The 26,161-nt window shown below is 43.2% G+C and overlaps 1 protein-coding gene across 1 annotated transcript; it reads left to right on the top strand.

Annotated features, from left to right (window-relative positions):
* The first annotated feature begins 3,667 nt into the window (after positions 1-3,667).
* Positions 3,668-25,276, top strand: SELENOT (selenoprotein T). The gene is made up of 6 exons (XM_073359696.1): positions 3,668-3,916; positions 9,013-9,123; positions 10,349-10,475; positions 13,963-14,050; positions 16,589-16,741; positions 24,553-25,276. The coding sequence occupies exons 1-5, from the start codon at positions 3,786-3,788 to the stop codon at positions 16,711-16,713; spliced, it is 582 nt and encodes a 193-aa protein (XP_073215797.1). The 5' UTR covers positions 3,668-3,785; the 3' UTR covers positions 16,714-16,741; positions 24,553-25,276.
* Positions 25,277-26,161: the final 885 nt, after the last annotated feature.

The following is a 26,161-nucleotide window of genomic DNA, read 5'->3' as shown; positions in this document are numbered from 1 at the left end:
TGCATGGATGGCCAGGGAGGCTCCACATGCTGCCCTCGCACCCGCAGGCGCTGTCCCCACAGCTCCCATTGGTTGCAATTCCCAGCCAATGGGAGCTGCGGAGCCAGCACTCAGGGTGGGGACCTGGCAGCCGCTTGCAGGAGTCATGTGGAGCCGGGGCAGGCAGGGAGCCTGCCTTAGCCCCAGACCCCCACTGCACTGCTTACCAGACTTTTAATGGCCCGGTCAGTGGTGCTGACTGGAGCCGCGAGGGTCCCTTTTCGACCGGGTGTTCCAGTCAAAAACCATATGCCTGGCAACCCTACTTAATACCAGAATATCTCTAGCATTATCCTGAACAACCAACAGGTTCCCTTGAAATATCTGAATAGATGATTTGTGCCTTCAGCAATTATTTTAGTGCTGCTATTTAATTTTTTTCGTAGAAATTATGGAAATGAAATCTGCATATATGTTAATCTGACTTTGAGTGGCATAACTCCACCTGAGAGAGGCTTATTTTGTTAAAACCCCCATCCTCCATATTGTGTATTTTTTTCCTCTAACAAACCCAAGTCCTGATACAGAGAAGCAGCCAGGAGATTAGGAGAAGGTAAGCAACTTAAACTTCTTCCTTAAAAATTAGATGGGAAAAAGGTGAGGGATTTGGTAGCTGCTGGACCAAAGGATTACTTGTCTTCTGCTTAGCCTGACTACTTTCAGGTGAGTATGAAGATTGTGTTGATTGTGACAAAATGGGAATTTTCTGTAATATATAATGCTGTGTGTGCTTTGGTTTCCCTCTGTAATTTGTAAAAGAGACCGTAGCCTAGGAAAGCAGCAGGCACTGCAAGTCAGTGCATCATATGTAGCAAACACAGATGCCTACTAGCATTGGAACCACAGCACTTCACTCCCATGCAGGGCACCAAACATTACTGGTGGCTTTCAGCATCAAATTGCTCTCTCAAGGCATCCCTAATCCTTACAGCCCCACGCTCGGCCCCTCTAATAGCCCTGCTCTCTGGCTGTTCAAATTCAGCTTCCAGGTGTTGAACCTCCGTGGTCCATGCCTGAGTGAAGCCTTAACCTCTCCTGTGACAAATGTTATGGAGGGTACAGCATCTGGCTATAACCGTGAGGATGTTGTCATCGGCCAGGTCCAGCTTCCCATACAGACAGTGCCAGCGGCCCTTTAAACAGCCAAAAGCACACTCAACAGTCATTTTGCACCGACTTGGCCTGTTGTTGATGGCCTGTTGTTGAACCGCTCCTTGCTGCTGTCAAGGCTCCCTGTGTAGGGTTTCATGAGCCACAGCATTAAAGGGTAAGCAGGGTCTCCAAGGATCACAATGGGCACTTTGACTTCCCCTACAGTGATCTTCTGGTCTGGAAAGAAAGTCCTGGCTTGCAGCTTCCTGAACAGGCCTGTGTTCCGAAAGATGCATGTGTCATGCATCTTTCCGGGCCAGCCTGCATTAATGTCCATGAAAAGCCCATGGTGATCCACAAGCGCCTGGAGAACCATAGAGAAATACCCCTTCCGATTTATGTACTCGGAGGCTAGGTGGTCAGGTGCCAGAATTGGAATATGCGTCCCATCTATCGCCCCTCTGCAGTTAGGGAAACCCATTTGTGCAAAGCCAGCCACAATCTCATGCACATTGCCCAGAGTCACAGTTCTTCTGAGCAGGATGAAATTAATGGCCCTGCAAACTTGCATCAACCTGATTCCAACGGTCGATTTTCCCACTCCAAATTGGTTAGCAACCGATCGGTAGCTGTCTGGAGTTTCCAGCTTCTAGATTGCAATAGCCTCTTCTCCACCGCAAGGCAGCTCTCAATGTCATGTCCTTGCGCCTCAGGGTGGGGGCGAGCTCAGCACACAGTCCCATGAAAGTGGCTTTTCTCATCCAAAAGTTCTGCAGCCACTGCTCATCATTCCAAACTTGCATAATGATGTGATCCCACCACTCAATGCTTGTTTCCTGAGCCCAAAAGCAGCGTTCCACTGTAGTGAGCATGTCCGTGAATGCCACAAGCAATCTTGTGTCATATGCATTATGCGAGTCGACATCATTGTCAGACTCCTCACTGTCACTTTGTAGCTTAAGGAGTAACTCGACTGCAATTCGTGACATGCTGGCGAGACCCATCAGCGTATTCCTCACAAGTTCAGGATCCATTCCTGCAGACCAAAAGGGAAGACAGAGCGTGCAGTATAAAAAACGTTGAAAGATGGCACCAAATGTGGACAGAAGCAGAGGGATTGCTGGGATGTGAAGCGGTGCATCACGGGGCATTGGGACAGGACCCAGAATGCCCCACACCCTTCCCTCCCCCTTCCCACAAGCCATGGTGCCAGAATGGGAAGATGTGCTCTGTGGGATAGCTGCCCATAATGCACCACTCCCAATGCTGCTGCAAGTGCTATAAACGTGGCCACGCCACTGCGCTTGCAGCTGACATTGTGAACACACAGCAGTGCTTTCCCTGCTGTGGTCTCCGAGGGCTGGGCTCTACATCTGCAAGTGTAGCCATGCCCCCATTGTTCCCTGTCTGGCTGCTGCAATTGCCTGTTGTCTCTTGGTTTAGATTGTAGGCTCTTCAGCTTCATTGACTGGCACCTTCTTTTGTTGGGTGTGTGGCTGGTGCGTGGCACACTGGGGCCATCAGCCACTACCCCAATCCACAGCAATAATAACCAATCCCGCCCTGAAGCGCCAGCGGGCAGCGCTCAGCCCTGCTGCAACTATCTCCTTGGCAAGCCTGCCCCAGGACTGCTGGCAAGCAGCAGAAGGTGCTGCTGGGTCATTTTTAGCGCCCTACCAAATTCACAGTCCATTTTGGTCAATTTCATGGTCATGGGATTTAAAAAATTGTAAATTTAATGATTTCAGCTATTTAAATCTGAAATTTCACAGTATTGCAATTGTAGGAGTCCTGACCCAAATAGGGTCGGGGTTGCAAGGTTATTGGGGGGGGGGGGCTGCAGTACTGCTACTTGTACTTCTGTACTGCTCCTGGCAGCAGCACTGCTTTCAGAGCTGGGCAGCTGGAGAGCGGCGGCTGTTGGCCAGGAGCCCAGTCTGAAGGCAGAACTGCAGCCAGCAGCAGCGCAGAAGTAAGGCTGACATGGCATGGAATTGCCACCCTTACTTCTGCACCGCGCTGCCTTCAGAGCTGGGCTCCTGGCCAACAGCTGCTGCTCTCCAGCCGCCCAGCTCTGGAGGCAGCACAGAAGTAAGGGTGGCAATACTGTGGCCCCCAAAAATAACCTTGCGACTCCCCCTGCAACTCCCTTTCTGGTCAGGACCCCCCCCCCCAGTTTGAGAAACGCTGGTTTCCCCGGTGAAATCTGGTCTTTTGTGTGCTCTTACCTTATACTATACAGATTTCACGAGGGGAGACCACACCAGATTCCACGGTCTGTGAGGCATTTTTCATGGCCATGAATTTGGTAGGGCCATTGTTTATGCACCAGACATGCTAGCCCCACCCCCACCGACCCCCCCCGTCCAGCAGTGGCTGGAGCAGAAACCTCTGGCCTCAGCCAGTTCTGTCCCAGCTCTGTGCGCAGAACGCCTCCCTCGCGCGCGCCCCCGCGCGGGCAGGGTCTCGCGCCCAGCGGCGTGTGTGAGAGAGAAGGGGGGGGGGCCTCCAGTGACTGTCACCTCACGTGTCCTGCCCTGCGCGTGCGCGCTTCGTTTCCTGCTCCCGTGACCTTGCGGTGGGGGTTCGCTCGCCTCGCGGCCGGTGCGTGCTCAGCCTCCATTTGCCGGTGCCGGGGCTGTTGCTGAGGGACGATGCGGGCGCTGGTGCTGCTGTTCCTCCTGGCGGCGGGGCTGGGCCGGGCCGCGGCGGAGCAGGGGGCCCTGCCGGCTAAGAAGCTGCGCATGGCCTACGCCACGGGGCCGCTGCTCAAGTTCCAGATCTGGTAAGTGCGCGCTCGCTCGCTCGCTCGGGCTGCGGCCGGCAGCGTCCGCCACCCCCGCCCCGGGCTCGGTTCCGGGAGCGCCGGTCCTCGGCGGGGCGCTGGCGCAGGGGCCTCCAGCCGCTTCTTCCCCCGCTCTGTACGCAGGCGGGGCTCCCTGTGCCAAGCCCGAGACCCGCTGGGGGCGAGCGCGGGCGGCGAATGGGCCTCACCTCCCTCCCCGAGAGTTTCCCGGGTCGTGCGGAGCCCTGGGCCCGGTGATTGAGCCCCGGTCCCGAAGGCGGGTGGCCGGAGAAGCCCTGCTCGCTGCGGCTCTAGGGGGCTGCAGACTGCGCCGGGCGGTCGCTGTCAGGGCGGGATTGCCAAGCTTTTTGGGTGGCCAGCCTGCTGCTGGGAAGGTTTGCCAGGCGGGGGCTAGTCAAACCGGACTCGGTCAGGCTCTCTTGTGTTGGGGGGGAGGGGTTGTGAGTTCCGTATCTCCCCCCCCCCCCCCGTGCTGAGGTTGCCGAATTGTGTAATATTTTAACTTGTGTTTGTGTGTAGCGTCTAATGTCTCCTTCCCGTTCTCGTTGTAGTTGTTCTTTACAGTAGTGAGACTCAAATAAGAACTTGGTTTAGATCATAACATGGATAAAGTTGAGATCTGCAGTGTAGTTTGTGTTGGGACCCAGAATGACTTGCATTTCTTTAATCAGGGTGTCAGTCATGGATTTGGGTAAGTGATACCTAGAAGAAATCAGAAGACTACAGAGAAGCAATTAATACTTTAGGTCTTAAAACCGTAGCAGTACCTCTTTTGAACATTAAATGTTTAATGATGAATTTTTCTGATAACCGAATCAGTGTTGAATACATTTTTGTCCTTACCTTTATGATCTCTGCTTCTTTAAAATATACCAGAGATTCATGTAACAAGGAAGAACTCGTATCTTTTAACGTGGGTTTTTTTGGTTAATCTTTAGTAGTAGTCTTTTAACCCCTTTCACAGCAAGTGTTAATTTAAAAAAAAATGTTTCTGCTTTTCAGGACTATTTTTAAGCTGCTCTTGTGTACTGTGGTTACATTCGCATAGCAACCCATCACAACTGGGACTCAGAGACAGAACAGTAAATAATTAAACAACAACAAAAAACCCCTTCCCAGCTGCCTTAGTGTTTTAAAATAACATAGAGGCACTTTCAGTTTTTTAATGCTATTGCTGGAACTTTATCATTTATAAAATTAATATTGAAAGGAGAAAATATCTTACTCTCTCTAGTCCTTGATAGAAATTGAGCAATAGTTTGGAAGTTACGTATGATATAATAGCTAACTTTTGGTTTAATAGAAGACACATTTCTCTAGAAAGGGTTCATAGGGCACTGTAAGGTTAAAACAGAGCTATTAAACAACCACCTCAAGGGGAGAATCCAGCCCCACTTCTTGGTTGTCATCTGTAGGGCATAACTGGATTCTGCAGGATCTGAGCTTTCATTTTTCAAAAGTAAGTTACTAGCCCTCATGATTGTGGAGAAAACCTTTCAAATATGAACAGAGTTTAGACAGCTGTGGTTTTGTCTTGAGTCTGCAGACAATGACTGTGAGGTGTGCACTTACCTGGCTCAATTATTCTTATTGGATGTAGGCTCTAAAGATTAATGATGACCCTTCATTTTAGTAACTGTCTAATTGCGGATCATTTTATCTGACGGGGAGGTGGGAATTGTGAGTTGATGCAGGAGAGAAAATGCTGAGTGAAGATAAGAGGGGGTACATAAAAACAGGGAATGAGGAGAAGTGTGAGGATGGGGAAAGTAGAGAAAGGGCAGAAGCAGTGGTGGTCCTGAAGGTGAGCATAGTTTCCTTCTGAGTGATGTTGAAGAAGGTTTAGCAAATAGCTAAAAGTTTAGTTACTACATAAAGGACATTATACCTTTGGGCTTATGTTATTAGGAGCTCTGCTGTGAATTGATGGTAGTATATAGCATATATGTAATACTAATGCTCATAGACAATAATTTTAAGGAGTCTGACCATTTCCAAAAAATGAGATTTCCGCCTTTGAAACTAACTTTTTATCCTATCGCTTTTTTGTACATACTGGGGACGTGTCATCAATTAATTGTTATATTTGATGAGCAGCTGAGTTTCTAGCCAAACTTCTTTTTTTAAAAAAGTCACATCATTAACAGAATATTTAGACTTAATTTTAACATGATATTGTGATGTATCTGTAAGTATTTGTAAAAGTGGTAGCTGTTGAAAGGGAAAACATGTCTTGACAGGATATCAAGGAATAATTTTGAAATACTTGGTTTTAAAACAGATGTGAAGTGTCTAAGTTTATACAACTTTGTGAAAGATACATTTTATCAGCATACAAAATGGTTTCCCACAAATCAGCAAAGGGTTAGTAACAGAAATAGTACTTCATCTAATATTTAAATAACAGATACATCTATTAAATACAGTATTCCATACTGATGTGTTCCATAGTGCTTCAAACCCAAACAAAAGCTATACTCGGGATCAGAAATAGAGCTGTCCTACATCACCACCAAAATTATGCAGGAAAGAGTGTATGTTACCTTTGTGTAGTATTGATCATCTCTGATAGGAGAAGATAAATCTAGCTACATGTCATAAGTTTTATCAGAACTAGTTATTTTGTCTGCTGTCTCTGGTATAATTTTCCACAAGTGCTGCCAGTCTTTGTGAACAATGTTCACAGCAGTAGACATCTGATGTCATTAGCATGGCGAGCATTCCCTACTGCGCAGTGGTCCCCAAACGTTTTGTTTTGTGCTCCCCACCCAGTAATAGAATGTGTCCACGCTCCCCTGGGCTGGGACCGGAGTGGCAGCTGGGGTGGGAGTGGGGGCTGAAGACCAAGAGTGGGGGCCTGGAGCAGAGCCAAGGCCGCAGCTTGGGGCTGGGTGGCACTGTCTTCCTGCCCCCTCGTGGGGGCTGGCCTAGGCCCCACCGCACCACCCCACCCCAACAGTCCTGTGTGCCCCACAGTTTGGGGACCACTGCCTGACTGAGACAGCGTGCAATGCCATTTCAGCAGGAAGAAAATATTCCATGTTGGAGCAAGAATGTGCACCCCAAGCCCATAAAAATTAATGGAGTCGTTTCATATTGGTACTAGTGATTCTATAAAACACTACAAGTAACAAACTTCAGTCAAGCTAATATAGCTCTTCATTTTCTTACTTACTATTTCTATATATTTTCATATATTAATGAGACATGCAATCAGATTTTACCTGAAACAGTTTTTACATTTACAAGACATAGGTGAGCATCTTCATAGTTTACTAGAATAAACTAGCATGTTTGACCCTGTATTCATTATCTAAATTCTTCTCTCCATAATAATTTTTAATGGACATTTGTTTTGACATCAGTCTATTCACTTTTAGAATAATATAACTAAAATTACCTATCCTTGACAGTCTGTGAAACGTGCTTAATTGAAATTACTGGAAATGCAACAGTATATCACAGTTCTATAGGAAAGTTCTTTTGTTCAAAGTAAAATCTCAGAGTAAAATTGTGTGCATGCAAATACAATTTTCCTGTTATGACAAATTTTCTTGGTTTGTCAAACAAATAGTTTAATTGCCTTTTTAAACTATTTTAAATAGTTACTTAGTTTTATGAAGCAAATACCATTAGACCTAGCTTATATATGTTTCAAGGCCAAATTGCAGTTCAAAATATTTAAAACTGTCGTTATTTCAATAATATGTTTTGAGTGCTCCTGCTAGCCAATGATTGGGGCATTCCATACAAGTAAAAATAGAGGGTCTTTCTACTTGGGTCCTGTGACTCCTTTACAGTGGCTCCATCTATGCTGTGACAGTTCAGAATGTCCGTGACAACTACTGTGGAAGCTTCCCCAACTCCCAACTTGGTGCTAGATTTAGAAAAGATCCTCTTTAATATATTTCATAGTGTTGTAACATTTATTTATTTCAAAGGATATAAAATGGGAAAACTTCATTTAAACATGCAGTACTGCATATTTTTTTTTAAAAGGAACTTCTGATTCCTTATGGGTTGATTCCATGCTCCAACAAGAGCATTTCTTGGCACCTGTGGTGTCTCAGGTGTGTGCTCTGGAGTGTTTCAGTGAACAAAAACAAACATAAAAGAGTCTAAAGTGTGTGTGTGGGAGGGGTGTCATAATTTGTGCTAAATAATCTCCTTACTATTTGATGAGGAGGCATTCATTGCATGTTTAATGAAGTTGATGTAATTTTTGTATTTTGTTGGCAGTTCACTGCTAAAAACATCTTTTTTCAGAGCTCCCCCCATACTGTCTGTCATCTTCATTTTCACTACTGTGTCTGAGCATAGATAATTTCATTTGTAGAAGGTACAGCTGTTTATAATAGGCTAGACTGTCCAAGACAATAACAAAACCATGGCCTTTCCAACAATGTTTGAGATTTAATGAGAATGATTGTAGTACACTTCTCACTAAAAAGAAACTTTATTGAGAGCACTTTCCTTCAAGTACTGTCAGTCAAAAAAAAAAAAAAGAAGTTGCTTATTTTTACCTCAGCAATGGATATTCTCTTTATGCTGGTAGTATGAAGCTCATGACTGTTAGAGATTGTAGTATTAAATAGCTAGACAGCTTTTTATAGATGTCTTCATTCAAGATTTTTGGCTGAAATCTGAAAGTAGAAAACAATCTTTGTCTTCCTTAACCCCTTTAACCATATTTCTGCTTAAATTGACTGATGAGAGCAGGATAAAGTATCAATTTAGGATTTTGCTGTAGCCTCAGCTGAATGAATGATAATTGTCTTGATTGGTATGACTGTCTGATGAAGGTGATCCAGTATAAGGCTCTTAAGTGAACGTTTAAGAACATTGATTTCTGAGTTCATTTGTAAGGTGTAAATACCTTTTTTGCTGTGGCGCAGTCTATTAATTGGTCAAAAATTGTTAAAGTAGTATTTCACTCTAAATGATCATGAGAACTTATGGAGAGTTTGTATATCTATATTACCAAAAAAAGAGATATCAAATCTATGCCTCACGATCTGTCAGTATAAACATTTGTCCAAAGTTACATTGTTGTTAATTTTTTTTTTTCCCTCTAGTGTTTCCTGAGGCTACAGGCGGGTGTTTGAGGAGTACATGCGGGTTATTAGCCAGCGGTACCCAGACATCCGCATTGAAGGGGAAAACTACCTTCCGCAACCTATATATAGGTAAGTATATGGCTTATCTGCTTATAAACTAGCAGAATGAACCTGTAATGGCTGTATGTGTAATTTGTACATATCTCTCAAAGTAGAACAACAGTTTAAAAAGTGTGGGTTAATTTTTTAAGGTATTAAAATAGTCTCTTGTAAAGTCTTTCAGTTTCCATATGAAGGTATTTCCCTTCTCATTTCTAAATCAGATTTAAAGAAAAGAAACGGAGATATATTTTCCCTTGGCAGATGATCCTTATGTGAATATTTGACAAAAACAAAAAAAATTACATCTGTCTGTATCATAATATTTGAGGGCAGGTTAAATTAATTGTAGCCAAAATTCACCTTTGTTCCCTGGACATTAGTTCACATCATCTATCTCTTTTGTAGCTCACTGTTCATATTTACATAATGTTGCATAATATATATATATATATATAAAGGCTACACTAGGAATGGAGAAGTAGATTTTAAAATTAGTTTTCTTGTGACTTGATCATAAACTGGAGAATTTCTTTAAACATAATTTAAAACCTGGTGATGAAGGGTGAGAAAATAAATGAAAATGGAATGATTTTTATTTTTGTATTCAGTAATTTACAGGCTAGAAAACTAATGTTGGTGTAAAGGTACTGCAGTGGTTACTGGACCACTTACTTGTCTAATTGCCTCTTGCAGAAATGTTACCAGTTGTAATGAGGCAAAATAAACATTGCAGAAGATTTTTAAAAGCTTTAGTGACTTTACACACAGAATTTTAAAGTTAAATTGTTCTCTGATGTGGGTTTAACCCCTTCATGATGAGTTATAGGGATTTATGTACTCACTGAGAGAACACAGTTCAAGTGGATGTATTTGCACATCGATCATTGAGGATATTATTCTGAAATACGATAAAAGACTGAGTACATTTGCAAGCCTAAGATATTAGGCAAAGTGTCAAATACAAATATCAGTTGTATTTATCCTTGTACTTTGTTAAATATATCTTTAAAATGACATCCAGACAGTATGCTATGTCTGTTTTATGTTTTTGTTAAATGAAAAACATTCTAATTCTGCTCTTCTGGATGATCTTAAAAGCCATATATTTTACAAATGGGTGTGGTATTACTTTCTATAAAATTTCTGATTATACAGTGTGAAAATAATTCTAATTGGAGTGATTTCGGCTCTAACATGGTGCGGTATTAACTAAAAATCTCCTTAGTGACTGTTATGTCTTTGCTTTTGATAGACACATAGCATCCTTCCTGTCAGTCTTCAAACTAGTATTAATAGGCTTAATAATTATCGGCAAGGATCCCTTCGCTTTCTTTGGCATGCAAGCTCCAAGTATCTGGCAGTGGGGCCAAGAAAATAAGGTACACCATTTCCTTTCCTTTAAAAGTAACTTTTTGGTGGTAGGGGCTGACTTTATTGTGACTTGTATAGAAACTGATGCAATATCTGTATTCAGAGTGTTTGTATACTGCTGGTGTTTTTTAAGATACAAATATCTAAAATCTTTATTAGGGAGTATCTAAATTTACTTGACAAATGGAAGGATATTCTAATTGCTCTTAACAATGGTGTCATAAATATAAAGGGAAGGGTAACCACCTTTCTGTATACAGTGCTATAAAATCCCTCCTGGCCAGAGGCAACATCCTGCTACCTGTAAAGGGTTAAGAAGCTTAGCTAACCTGGCTGGCACCTAACCCAAAGGACCAATAAGGGGACAAGATGCTTTCAAATCTTGGAGGGGTGGAGTTGGGGAAGGCTTTTGTTTGTGCTCTTTGTTTATGTGGTTGTTCTCTCTTGGGACTGAAAGAGGCCAGACAGAAATCCATCTTCTCCAACCCATCCTAATCCAAGTCTCCAATATTGCAACCAGTATACGTAAGCCAGGCAAGGCGGATTAGTTTTTTATTTTATGTGAATTTTCACTATGTTAAGAGGGAGGTTTATTCCTGTTTTCTGTAACTTTAAGGTTTTGCCAAGAGGGAGATCCTCTGTGTTTTGAATCTGAATACCCTGTAAAGTATTTTCCATCCTGATTTTACAGAGATGATTTTTACCTTTCTTTTTTTAATAAAATCTCTCTTTTAAGAACCTGAGTGATTTTTTTCCATTGTTCCAAGATCCAGGAGTTTGGGTCTTTGATGATTTTGTAACCAATTGGTTAGGATATTATTCTCAAGCCTCCCCAGGAAAGGGGGTGTGTAGGGCTTGGGGGGAAATTTTGGGAGGAAGATGTCTCCAAGTGGTCTCTTTCCCTGTTCTTTGTTTTAAAACTCCTGGTGGTAGCAGCATACTGTTCAAGGACAAGACAAAGTGTGTACCTTGTGGAAGTTTTTAACCTAAGCTGGTAAGAATAAGCTTAGGGGGTCTTTCTTGCGGGTCCCCCACCTCTGTACCCTAGAGTGCAGAGTGGGGAAGGAACCTTGACAAATGGTTACGGTCCTACCAAATTCACAGCCATGAAAAACGCATCACGGGTGGTGAAATCTGATCTTTTGTGTGCTTTTACCCCTTTCTGTACAGATTTAATGGGGAGACCAGCGTTTCTGAAATTGGGGGTCCTGACCCAAAAGGGAGTTGCAGGGGGGTCGCAAGGTTATTTTAGGGGGGTCGTGGAGTTGCCACCCTTACTTCTGTACTGCCTTCAGATCTGGGTGGCTGGAGAGCGGTGGCTGCTGACTGAGGGCCAAGTTCTGCAGGCAGCAGTGCAGAAGAAAGGGTGGCAATACCATACCATGCCATCCTTCTGCGCTGCTGCTGGCCGTGGCTCTGCCTTCAGAGCTGGGCTCCCAGCCAGCAGCCGCTGCTTTCCAGCTACTCAGCTCTGAAAGCAGTGCCACTGCCAGCACCAGCATAGAAGTAAGGGTAGCGCAACCCCCACTACAATAACCTTGCAGCCCATCCCCCACTCCTTTTTGGGTCAGGATCCCTACAATTACAGCACCGTGAAATTTCAGATTTAAGTAGCTGAAATCATGAAAATTATGATTTTAAAAATCCTATGACTGTTAAATTGACCAAAATGGACCATGAATTTGGTAGGGCCCTATCAATGGTGCTTGGGTTTTTTGTCATAGATCCAGATTTGATTGCTGGTCTTTTGCTTTCCAGACTGATAATATGGTAAAAGGAGCACCAAAAGATAAAGCTGTAGCATTGACGGGCTACAAAGGGAGTCTTTACCAGTCAGTAGGGAGTAATTTTTACATAGTCACTGAGAGTAGAGTCACAGTTTTTAAATGTATGGATTAATTTTTTTAAGGTGTTACTCCTGTCTTTCCTTTAGCATGAACTCCTGGCTATTTGTTAGTTATTTCTTATTAACCCTTTTATTCATTTTTTAGAAAAGCAAGATATCTATTTGAACTTCAGAATATTCTTTCTTCTTTTGTAGAATATGCCCTGCATGCCTTAAGGGAAACTTTCGTTACTGATGAGATGAATATCCCGTAAAATCAATCCTAAAATGACACTGTTCTTTTCGTAATAGTTCTGTTCTTAAACTGGCTGTTCTTGGAAGTGATTGATTAACTCCAACTCTGAAGAGTCCCTCTAATTTAAAAAAAATAATAATTGACAAACTTTATCTGGTTTATGCTTTTAAGGGCTAGTCTACACTGGCAACGCTAAAGTGTTGCCATAGCAGCTCTTTAACATGCCTTGTGTAGTCACGGCAGAGCGCTGGGAGGGAGCTCTCCCAGCACTTTAAAAAAACCACCTCCACGAGAGGCGTAGCTACCAGTGCTGAGAGCATGGCTCCCAGTGCTGGTGCACTGTTTATACTGGTGCTTTACAGTGCGGAAACTTGCTGTACCCAGGGGCATGTTTTTTCACACCCCTGAGTGAGAAAGTTGCAGCACTGTAAATTGCCAATGTAGACAAGCCCTAAGGCTGTTGTAATTTGACACATCTTTAAATATTGAGTTTATTATGGGTGCAGCAAACCTCAAACTTAACTACCTGTGAGGTAGGTGTGCATTAGCAGTCAATTGAAACATATGGAAATACTAGAGTACTTGATTGACAAAACAAGCTGAACCAACAAAGTAGTGGATACAGCTGTCCTGCACAATACCCTGACCTTGCTAATGACTTCACTAAGAAATGGCTGGGAGTTTTATTGGTCTGAATATTTCTCATGCTAAGTCCATTGGTTCCTGGATACCAATGTGAACAGACTGGTGTTTAATACTTAATATGAAAAGTTAAAACTATAAATAAATGTACTAGCTATGAAATCTCCAAATGCTATGTTACTGAAGATTGCATCACTTGATCCTTGGTGTATAATGCCATAAGAGAATTTAAAAGAATGGTGTGGAAGGAAAATGCTAGTAGGATTTGCCAGGGGGAAAAAAAGTACAATGACTAACTTACATTTATCAAAGGTACCATATATTTAGGCAGAGAATATTTGTTTCTGGCTACTCAGATTATTGTGGAGAGTACTTCGATAAATCCTTTCACTGGTTTTTCATGTAAACACTGTTAAAATTGTACATCTGCCTTCTGGCTCTGCAGAATGTGAATGGTTTTCTTAAAGTGGATACATCTTAGTTTACAGTATACTTGAAAATGAAACCTTAAGAATCAAGTGGTTCAATATTACTTCAATATTGAACAATATTGAACAGAGTAGCAAGAAAATGTTTTACAAACTACTGTTTAGATTAGGAAGCAAGGAAGATACTAAACAATTATGTGACTATAAACTTGTTTGAGAAAGTGCAAATTAACAATTGAAAAGGCTTTGATCACAATTGAAAAGATTTTAGTTTGTAAAGATGTAGCATGGTTCACAAGACCTCATTGTCTCTGAAATTCACACTAATTCTTAATTGGTTCTAGGTCTATGCTTGTATGATGGTTTTCTTCCTGAGCAATATGATTGAGAACCAGTGTATGTCAACAGGTGCATTTGAAATAACTTTGAATGGTGAGTTTTGAATGTTATTTGAAGGAATTGCTTTGTGTATGCTATACGTATGCTATATACTACAAGAGTTCTCCAAGGCTACCAGCCTCTCCTAAATGAACTAATGAGGGAGCAAATAAGATAAAGCAGTTACCTGTGAAATTTGTAGATGTTAACTCTTTGACATATTGGATAACTACTGTCTGTAGGTTGTATAAGGTGGTTCTTATTTGCCTTTCATCTTGAAGCTCACCTGGGGGAAACTTATTATTACTTAAAAGTGAACTAAATGCTGCTTATAACTAAACATAAAGAAGAGAGGTACTAGATTACTAACAAGACATACATGTAGACTTCAAACTGCTTATTTAAAAACACAATAATAAAAACTTAAGCTTTCCTTTAGTGGTGCCTCATTACTCTGAAATCCCCTTTGGGAGTGGTGAGTGCTCTTTCTTACGTAAGCACTGTGTCACAAGACATAGGTGATACTGGTCAGCCAAGGAAGAAATAGGGAGGGAGTTGTCTGCTTTCTCTTCTGTGGGTTTATGTCCCTTCTCTTGGCTAATATGTCTCAGAGCTGAGCTATTTCTACTTCTGGAATCTTAGCAACTACTACTGGATTAATAGTGCCAATTTTCATCTGCAGCAGTCCTGGAACTTGTAATCTTTCTTGTAATCTTTCCTTTCTGATTTGGACCTCCAAATAATTATCTATTCCTTTCTATTACATTAATCCAACCAGGAGGTGACATTCTACTGACAGCTGCCATTGCAGGCCTGCCACAAGCTTAATGCAGTGCAGAATGCAGTGGCCTGTTTCTTTTGTGGCTCTGGCCACTATAATCATGTAACTCAAGGCTGTGTGGTTTTATACTGGCTTTATAACTGCATCAGAATGAAGTTCGGGGTTATTTAAGTTTTGAGTGCACTGGAACATTTCTGCTTGAGACTGCTTACATGTAATGTATCATGATGGCTAAAATTGACTGTGTACTATTCTAGAATATTCTGTGTGGGACAGTCTGGGTGCAGGCAGCTCAGTTTGGGGGGGGGGTGTCTATGTGGGGGGGGGGGATCTGGGTGCTCAGAGGCTCATTGAGGGGGTTCCAGGTGCAGGGGCAATGGGATTCTGCAGGGGCTTCCAGGTGAAGGTTGTTGGGGTTCAGTGGAGTGGTCTGGGTATCGGGGTCTCAGCGGGGGGGACACGGGTGCAGCTAGTTGGCAGTCAGTGGCGTGGGGGTCTGGATGTGGTGGTGCAGGGGGTGGGGCATCAGGGTCAGAGTTTGAGTGCAGGGATCTCAGTGGAGGGCGGTCTGGGTGCAGGGGTGGGGGTCTGGAAGCAGGGTGTCTGGATGCAGGGGTTGAGATTCAGTGGGGTGGGGTCTGGGTATGGAGGGCTAGGGGGTTCTGGATGTACTGGGTTGGGCTTGGCTGTTATGGGAGGTCCAGATGTACAGGTGTTGGGTGGATGCGGGGAGCAGCTCTCTGTACAGTGACCTCTCCCCCCACAGCTAAGGAGTGATGGAAGCAGGGGAGGATGCTGAGCTTCGTGCAGCTGGGGGAGGTTTCTGGGGGTGGGTCTGGCACAGCACAGGCCTCTTCTTGCAGGGGAAGAGGAAGTCCTGTTCTCTCCAGCCCAGCAGGGACTAGTAGCTGATCCCAGCTCAGGGTACTTCACCCTGCAGTGATTTACCTCTCCACCAGCTGCTCTGGTATCTGTGCTGCTAGGGAGTGGTACGTGACTGCTCTTATCGCTTCCCTGTCAGAAAGTAATTTTTCTACGAGGAAGTAAAGAAATCTGTGGGGAACATGAATTCTGCACACGTGCAGTGGCGCAGAATTCCCCCCAGGAGTAAATATGAGGGCATTGCTGACCACGAAAACTATTCAGGAAATGTGCCAAGTGTTACAGGATAAACAGCCTTCTGTCTTGGTCTTGGCAAGTACAGACCTTTTTCATTCAGCCTTAAACAGATTACAGGTGGATAGAAATGAGTTGAAAGCTGATCAGACCAACAAGATTTAAGCCTTAGCTATGGTTAAAAGACCCAAAAATCTAGACTGCACCCATGTCTGGGGGAGGGAGGGAATCTGTTAGTAGCTGAGGACAGCAAGGGTATGGATATTTTTGACTCTGAATCCTTATGGTGCCTTTTAAGCAAGGAGCTTAGTGCTTACCCATAATCATTTGGGATGCAGGGTGCTGTACTTCATTTTAATACATTCAAAGGCTTGCAGAGATTCTTGTTCCAGATAACTTCCTGAATATAAGACCAAACTGTTGTTAAACTTCTTGGTTCTAATTAGATGACTACAGGTTTTCCTACTACACCTCTATCCCGATATAATGCTGTCCTTGGGAGCCAAAAAAATCTTACTGCGTTATAGGTGAAACAGTGTTATATCGAACTTGCTTTGATCCACTGGAGCGTGCAGCCTTCCCCCGCGCCCCCCCCTCCCCCCGAAGGACTGCTTTACCGCGTTACATCTGAATTCGTGTTACATTGGGGTAGAGGTGTACTTCTAATTGTGTGCTTTTTTCCTTTTTTGTGTTAGATGTTCCAGTGTGGTCTAAGCTGGAGTCTGGTCACCTTCCTTCCATGCAGCAGCTTGTCCAAATTCTTGATAATGAAATGAAACTCAATGTGCACATGGAGTCAATGCACCATCATCGATCATAGCCCCATCTAGCAGCACTGAAAACTTCTTGTAAGTGTGTGGGTGAATGGGAGGTGGTTTTTGTTTGCTTGTGCTGCAGTCACTAGCTACCGTATTAATTAGCAATGCAAAGGATTGTATGGTAAATGGCTGTTCAAGCCAAAGATCCAATTGAGCAGAATAGTCAGGCCACTGTTCAGGAGTTTCTGATCCAAAAACTATTTAGGTGAGTTGTAATTTAGCATTTAAGTAGAGCTGTCAAGCGATTAAAAAAATTAATCATGATTAATCCTGCTATTAAACAATACTAGAATACCATTTATTTAAATATTTTTGGATGTTTTCAACATTTTCAAATATATTGATTTCAATTATAACATAGAATACAAAGTGTACAGAGTTCATTTTATATTTTTGATTACAAATATTTGTGCTGTAAAAAACAAAATAAATAGTATTTTTAATTCACCTAATACAAGTACTGTAGTACAATCTCTTTATCGTGAAAGTTGAACTTACAAATGTAGAGTTATGTACAAAAAAATAACTGCATTCAGAAATACAACCATGTAAAACTGTAGAGCCTTCAAGTCCACTCAGTCTTATTTCTTGTTCAGCCAGTTGCTCAGACAAACAAGTTCGTTTATGTTTGCAGGAGATAATGCTGCCTGCTTCTTGTCCACAATCTCACCTGAAAGTGAGAACAGGCCTTTGCATGGCACTGCTGTAGCTGGTGTTGCAAGATATTTATGTGCCAGATGCACTAAAGATTCATATGTCCCTTCATGCTTCAACCGCCATTCCAGAGAACGTGTCCATGCTGATGACAGGTTCTGCTTGAAAACAGTCCAAAGCAGTGCAGACCAACGCATGTTCATTTTCATCTCCTGAGTCAGATGCCACCAACAGAAGGATGATTTTTATTTTTGGTAGTTTGGGTTCTGTAGTTTCCTCAGCGGAGTGTTGCTCTTTTAAGACTTCTGAAAGCATGTGCCATACCTCATCCCTCTCAGACTTCGGAAGGCACTTCAGGTTCTTAAATCTTGGGTTGAGTGCTGTAGCTGTCTTTAGAAATCTCACATTGGTACCTTCTTTGCGTTTTGTCAAATCTGCAGCGAAACTGTTCTTAAAATGAACAAGTGTTGAGTCATCATCCAAGACTGCTAGAACATGAAATTTATGGCAGAATGCGGGTAAAATAGAGCCAGAGACCTACAATTCTTCCCTAAGGAGTTCAGTCACAAATTTTAAAAATGTGTTAATTGAGTGTCATCAGCATGGAAGCATGTCCTTTGAAATGGTGGCCAAAGCATGAAGGGGCATACAAATGTTTAGTATATCTGGCACGCAAATACCTTGCAGTGCCAGCAACAAAAGTGCCATGCGAATACCTGTTCTCACTTTCTGGTGACATTGTAAATAACAAGTGAGCAGCATTCCTGTAAAAGTAAACAAACTTGTTTGTCTTAGCGATTGGCTGAACGAGAAGTAGGACTGAGTGGACTTTAAGTTTTTTGCATCGTTTTGTTAATGCAGTTATGTAACAAAAAGCCCCTCATTTGTAAGTTGCACTTTCATGATAAAGAGATTGCACTACAGTACTTGTATGAAGTGAATTGAAAAATACTGTTTCTTGTTTTTATAGTGCAAATATCTGTAATCAAAAACATAAAGTGAGCAGTGTACACATTGTATTCTGTGTTGTAATTAAAATCAATATATTTGAAAATGTAGAAAAACATCCAGAAATATTTAATACGTTTCAGTTGGTATTCTGTTTAACACGGCGATTAAAACTGTGATTAATTGCGATTAATTTTTTTCATAGCGATTAATTTTGAGTTAATCACGTGAGTTAACTGATTATTTGACAGCCCTACATTTTAGTGTAATATAACTTTTACATAACACTTCATGATAATGCAAGCTAAAGATTTACCTTATGACAGTATGTGGAAAAACGCCTATAAAATGAAGGAAATTACACAGACTCAGGAAATGTTGCCCTTGATGTGAAAATCATTGTCCATTTAAGTCTATTGCCAAAAGCTTTAGAGAGTACCTAGCACTCATTCAGTTTGGTGGTTGACCCAGGCCAACTCCATCTCCTCTTGCTATTGCACTGAGTGAATCCTGCCAGCCAGCCTATTGATCAGATCATGGTGGAGATCAAACTTCAAAGGGATTGACACCTCTATTTTTTATATGAAGCCATTGACTTAGGTTCTGCAAAACCACTTAAGCCTGACTTTAACCCATACTTATCCTTTAGCAAGCAACACAATAACCAGAGGGATACATAATGTTAAAAAAAAATCAGATATCTTCCACATTATTCAGAGACGCATCTTAATCCCTGTATAATGTTTTGCATATTGGATATGTGCTGCAGGATTCTGGAAAGTGTTCTCTTACTGCTGGGAACATAGATTGTAAACTTTGGTTTTGGAATAGCATAGAACTTTTTCTTTGTTGATTTAACATAACAGGATTCTAAATCTGATAATACAGTAAAACCTCCCAAGAACGACCACTCATGGGGGTTAGCAAAAGTGATTGCTTGTAAGAGATAATCGCTCTTCAAAGGTTTGTACAGCAACACTAATCTGGTGGTCCATGGCCTCTGCAGGTAGTTGCTCATGACAGGTGGTCTCTCTTCAGAGGTGGTCCCCAAGGGCTTGTCTACACTACAAAATTAGCTCGACTTAAATTAAGTTGGCCTACAGCTACTGCAGTAATTAAATCAGCTTGTTAGTATCCACAGTACCCTCCTTCTGCCAGTGGTGTATGTCCTCACCAGAAGTACTTGCACCGACTGCAGTGGGGCATTATGGGGCACTCACAGCTGGACTCCCTTCACACCAGGGCTGACCACCCTAGCTGTGAGCCAGGCACTAGGCTCAATTTCAGAGCAGGGAGCCTACCAGCCGTGAAAATGACATTCTTGTCAATTTAACGGCTGCTGCTATTTCACATTTCTTCTCTGGGTCCAGCCTGGGAGGGGTTCACAGCTGGAACCAGAGACCAAATGTGAAATAATAGCAGCCCTGAAACTGACAAGAACGAAATTTCATGCTGTGAAATTGGCTACGGCTGATTGTCAGCCCTCAGGAAGGGGAGGGTTCCCACTATGAACATGTGCGGGGGACTTGGGCTGTCGGGCATGGGGCTGACAGGAGCCCTGCCTCCTAGCTCAGGCTCTCCTTCATCACTGCCCCCCGATACGGTATGAAACTGCAGAAAAACCTGAGTGTCTCTGTATTAAGTTTAGAAGTGTGAGCAACAAGAGTGATGTAGTGGTGGGAGTCTGCTATAGATCACCGGACCAGGGGGATGAGGTGGATGAGGCTTTCTTCCGGCAGCTCGCAGAAGCAACTAGATCGCACGCCCTGGTTCTCATGGGTGACTAATTTTCCTGATATCTGCTGGGAGAGCAATACAGCGATGCATAGACAATCCAGGAAGTTTTTGGAAAGCGTAGGGGACAATTTCCTGGTGCAAGTGCTAGAGGAGCCGACTGGGGGGGAGCTTTTCTTGACCTGCTGCTCACAAACCAGGAAGAATTAGTAGGGGAAACAAAAGTGGATGGGAATCTGGGAGGCAGTGACCATGAGTTGGTTGAGTTCAGGATCCTGACACAGGGAAGAAAGGTAAGCAGCAGGATACGGACCCTGGACTTCAGGAAAGCAGACTTCGACTCCCTCAGGGAATAGATGGGTAGGATCCCCTGGGGGACTAACATGAAGGGGAAAGGAGTCCAGGAGAGCTGGCTGTATTGTAAGGAATCCCTGTTGAGGTTACAGGGACAAACCATCCTGATGTGTCAAAAGAATAGTAAATATGGCAGGCGACCAGCTTGGCTTAATGGTGAAATCCTAGCGGATCTTAAACATAAAAAAGAAGCTTACAAGAAGTGGAAGGTTGGACATATGACCAGAGAAGAGTATAAAAATATTGCTCGGGCATGTAGGAATGAAATCAGGAGGGCCAAATCGCACCTGGAGCTGCAGCTAGCGAGAGATGTCAAGAGTAACAAGAAGGGTTTCTTCAGGTTTGTTGGCAACAAGAAGAAAGCCAAGGAAAGTGTGGGCCCCTTAATGAATGAGGGAGGCAACCTAGTGACAGAGGATGTGGAAAAAGCTAATGTACTCAATGCTTTTTTTGCCTCTGTCTTCACGAACAAGGTCAGCTCCCAGACTGCTGCGCTGGGCATCACAACATGGGGAATAGATGGCCAGCCCTCTGTGGAGAAAGAGGTGGTTAGGGACTATTTAGAAAAGCTGGACGTGCACAAGTCCATGGGGCTGGACGAGTTGCATCCGAGAGTGCTGAAGGAATTGGCGGCTGTGATTGCAGAGCCTTTGGCCATTATCTTTGAAAACTTGTGGCGAATGGGGGAAGTCCCGGATGACTGGAAAAAGGCTAATGTAGTGCCAATCTTTAAAAAAGGGAAGGAGGAGGATCCTGGGAACTACAGGCCAGTCAGCCTCACCTCAGTCCCCGGAAAAATCATGGAGCAGGTCCTCAAAGAATCAATCCTGAAGCACTTACATGAGAGGAAAGTGATCAGGAACAGTCAGCATGGATTCACCAAGGGAAGGTCATGCCTGACTAATCTAATCGCCTTCTATGATGAGATTACTGGTTCTGTGGATGAAGGGAAAGCAGTGGATGTATTCTTTCCTGACTTTAGCAAAGCTTTTGACACGGTCTCCCACAGTATTCTTGTCAGCAAGTTAAAAAAGTATGGGCTGGATGAATGGACGATAAGGTGGATAGAACGCTGGCTAGATTGTTGGGCTCAACGGGTAGTGATCAATGGCTCCATGTCTAGTTGGCAGCCGGTGTCAAGTGGAGTGCACCAGGGGTCGGTCCTGGGGCCGATTTTGTTCAATATCTTCATAAATGATCTGGAGGATGGTGTGGATTGCACTCTCAGCAAATTTGCGGATGATACTAAACTGGGAGGAGTGGTAGATACGCTGGAGGGTAGGGATAGGATACAGAGGGACCTAGACAAATTGGAGGATTGGGCCAAAAGAAATCTGATGAGGTTCAATAAGGATAAGTGCAGGGTCCTGCACTTAGGATGGAAGAACCCAATGCACAGCTACAGACTAGGGACCGAATGGCTAGGCAGCAGTTCTGCGGAAAAGGACCTAGGGGTGACAGTGGACGAGAAGCTGGATATGAGTCAGCAGTGTGCCCTTGTTGCCAAGAAGGCCAATGGCATTTTGGGATGTATAAGTAGGGGCATAGCGAGCAGATCGAGGGACGTGATCGTCCCCCTCTATTCGACATTGGTGAGGCCTCATCTGGAGTACTGTGTCCAGTTTTGGGCCCCACACTACAAGAAGGATGTGGATAAATTGGAGAGAGTCCAGCGAAGGGCAACAAAAATGATTAGGGATCTGGAACACATGACTTATGAGGAGAGGCTGGGGGAACTGGGATTGTTTAGTCTGCAGAAGAGAAGAATGAGGGGGGATTTGATAGCTGCTTTCAACTACCTGTTAGCCGACGGCCAAGGATGTTTGGTGAGGTGCCAGCTATGCCCGTTTATACCATCCGTGACTTTAACCGCTAGGACGCACTGTCCCTTCGCGGCGGGCAGCCCGGGCTAGGCTGACGGATGCCCCAAAGTCCTAACCACCCGTGACTTTAACTGCTAGAGCTCAGAGCTCCTTCGCAGCGGGCAGTCAATACTGACTGACAGGTGCCCCAATGGCAGCACTAAGAGCCTCTCCACACCCGTGACTTTAACTGCTAGAGCTCAGAGCTCCTTCGCAGCGGGCAGCCAGGATTGACTGACAGGTGCCCCAAGAGTTTGCCCCGTGGAGGTGGCACAACTCAACGCTAGGCTCTTAGTACTCTCACCTAATGGCCAGGCTTTAGAGCCAAAACGGCTGAGGTTCTTTAATTGTGTTGGCTGCTTTACAGTAAACCAGAGAAAACAAGTCAGGCTTATGCATAAATGGTTACCAAAATTTATTAAGCTAGATTCTAATCATGTGGTTACAAAATTGCTAGTGCCTACTTATTTAAATGTAGAGATGTTACACACACAAACAAGTTACAAAACTGAAGCCACAATCCCAAAGAAAGAAAACAAAGTATAGAGCTCTATTTCAAAATATGTGTACACTAAAGATAGGAGATCAGGTGTGGGTGCTTCTTACCCTCCTTGCATCTCTCGATTCCAGCGGTGCCAAACCAGGATCGGTCACTCAATTCCGCGGAAAGACGAATAAGGGACAAGGCTTAGGGACCCTCTTAGCTGCACAAGCCTTGGGAGGCTGTCACTTATCTGACCAGCAGATAGATAGTGAAAAGCACTCAAAAATCATGGTGCTGTAGGTCCCATACTTATACCTCTGTACTCCTTTATTCTCTTTCTCCTTTCTTATGCCAAATTGGGGCTGGTCTGTCTGGGTGACGCCAGCTTTCACAAGAGTAGTTTACACTTGCAAGGGAGAGAAACAATAAGTTTCGACTACTGGACATTTCTTTTATCAGGGTAAATATTTTCCCACCTAGGATGTTGGTGCGTGTGCATCACGCTATTTAGTAGGGGCTAAGAGCCATGTCTGTCACAGGGCCTCTGCCTGCTGTGAGCTTAATCGTCGTATCTGTTCCCAGAGGCACATTGTAGCAGCACACCTGTGCTTTCACAGCTTCAAAGGCTGTGCTGGAATATATGTTAAGTGCCCTGTTCCGGCTTCCTCCTGTGTTTCCAGCAATGCTGGTCTGAGAGGGGGGGCGGTGTCTGTCTGGCTACACTACCTGAGAGGTGGTTCCAGAGAGCATGGTTCTAGACTGTTCTCAATGGTAGAAGAGGACAGGACAAGGAGTAATGGTCTCAAGTTGCAGTGGGGGAGGTTTAGGTTGGATATTAGGAAAAACTTTTTCATTAGGAGGGTGGTGAAACACTGGAATGCATTACCTAGGGAGGTGGTAGAATCTCCTTCCTTAGAAGTTTTTAAGATCAGGCTTGACAAAGCCCTGGCTGGGATGATTTGGTTGGGGATTGGTCCTGCATTAAGCAGGGGGTTGGACTAGATGACCTCCTGAGGTCCCTTCCAACCCTGATATTCTATGATTCTAATCCTTCACTGGGAGGTGGCAGCAGAGCTCCCAGCTGTCAGCCAACAGGTGATGTAAGTAACATGGTATCTACACAGAAACTGTCTCACCCTAGCTACGTTTACCTAAGCACTATGTTTCTCACCGAGGTGGAGTTAGGTCGATGTAGTGGGTGACCTGCATCGGCAGGAGCGCTATTGTAGTGTAGACACTTACATAGGTTGATGTAAGCTGCCTTCCGTCAATCTAACTCTTCTGTAGACCAGGCCGAAGGCAGGTTTTATTGTACTATACTGTTTCTGGCTATGCACTTTTTTTCGTCTAGTTCTTTAACTAGATTTTGGCTAAATGTCCCAATTAAAGATCTTCCATAACTACCCTCTGGAGATGATTCTGCAGCAAATTCCTCTGTTAGAAAGACTCTGCTTTTCAGCCGTAATTTTTCCTTTCCTCAACTTAATCCCAGTACTCCTAGTTATAGCTCCTGTACCTTCCTATGTAGTTCCTTTCCCTTTTTAGTGTTTACATGCATAATATATTTATGGACAATGTCCCCCTCACACCCATTAGTTGTCACTTAACTGAATTATACGTATATATTTCTAATATAGGTGGAGTAGGCTATGGAGTCACATAGGTTTTCTCCATAGTTCAGGATTGAAGATGTTCAGACTTGCAACAGTGTGTACAAATACATCATAGAAACAACTTACTGTGGTTTTTATTGTTTTGACCTAATTGTCCACTGATACAATGTTTTTGTCTCACTGTATTTTCAGCCATTAAGTGACACTTTCCCAAAGGCAGCGTGACTGAAACCTATGAAGGCCTGTACTGAAGACAGCAAGCTGTTAGTGCAGACTGGATGCTTTCTTTTCAGTCATGTTGTACCTCCTGAAAAAACCTTAATGCAAGACATCTTTCGGTGCTGGCATGTTTCCAAATACTGCACAGTCATGGAGTGCAATAATACTGTATAGTGGTTTTTTTAAGAGTTAAGTCAACCAGTTCATAGCTAAACAATGCAGGCATTACTAACTGTAACTTTTGTTTTATATTCATGTGTCACACAATGGAAGATTGAGTTGATATCTTTTTTTCTTGGAAAAAGTTTGTCTAATCTGTTGTAATTTTATATGAATTTGTTCTTTTTGTAGTTTAAAATAGAATTGTAGGAATACTGATTTATTCCCAAACTGTTTTAAAGAGACAATTGCCTATCAAACATCTCTAATTTGGTTATGTTAGATTTGTATATTTTTTAGAATATATTGCAGAGTGAACAGTGCATTATAAATTATATGAACAAAGCTATATGCAGAGTAATTACCACTTTTGTGATTTCAGGAAAAACTGAAAGACCAACTGCTTCTCAAATTGTATTGGCCAGCTCAAGAGCTTTCCCTTGACCAGTCTATAGAATTGAAAAGCTGGGCCTTTATATGTCCTAAATATAAAGTAAGCAAATTAATTTAAATAAAGAGTTTTCATTTACTGTGTAAAGTATTGGTGTACTTTTATTACTTGTGAAAGTATGACCACACAGAATAATCAAACTGGATTCTTCCAGTTAGAGCTGAAAACAAACCTAGAAGAGGTACACTTCACAGGAGCGCTATTAGTCTTGTATTGACTTCTTGTTACTATTCCATCTCAGTGAATTCTCAGAGATACAAGACTGTTATCCAAATATGTTTAACTTAGCCTTGGGAAGTTCATACTGTAATATGTGGTGTTTTTTTTAAAATTGCTGAGTGCTATGTGTTCTTGACATTTTGGACATATGAGGCATGTAGGAGAGGGGAGAGAATGCAGTGTCACAGTAGTTAAAAAAAAGTTATTGAACGTATTGTAAGATACGGATTTCAGGAAACAGGTGCAGTTTAACGAAGACATACAATAGTTCTGTCATATGGAAATGACTAGTGCAAAGGACTGTATGCCCAGTCAAGTTCTGTGAACGCTGACAAAGTGAATTCAGACTAGGTAAGGATGTGGATGTGCTCAGTTAGATGTAAGTGGATGATAAGCCAATTCTAAGGTTCTTTGGGTGCCATGCTGAGGAGAAAGGTAGCATTATAGCTGTTGCAACATGACCACTTCTACCTGAAGGGAGTCCTGTGTTTTCTGTTTGCTTGTCTCAGGAGCTACTCCTTTACTTAGATGACAGTCTCCGTGACCACTGGATACCAGCACCTGCATTAGTTACAGAATCCTGACTGAGGTTGGCGTAGTGGCATATGCACTGGAATTCACAGCCATAAAGTCCAGAGCAAGCAGTACACAGAAGACCAAGAAAGCTCTTAACAGGTGTTGCTTAGCTACATGGGACACCTCTTCAAATGGTCATAACAGGTGCAGGGAGAAGGGTAGGAAGTGGGAGGAAGG

The sequence above is a fragment of the Lepidochelys kempii genome, chromosome 9 (genome assembly GCF_965140285.1).
Source record: "Lepidochelys kempii isolate rLepKem1 chromosome 9, rLepKem1.hap1, whole genome shotgun sequence".
Lineage (NCBI taxonomy): Eukaryota > Metazoa > Chordata > Testudines > Cheloniidae > Lepidochelys > Lepidochelys kempii.
This window is presented reverse-complemented; position numbering and strand designations above follow the sequence as displayed.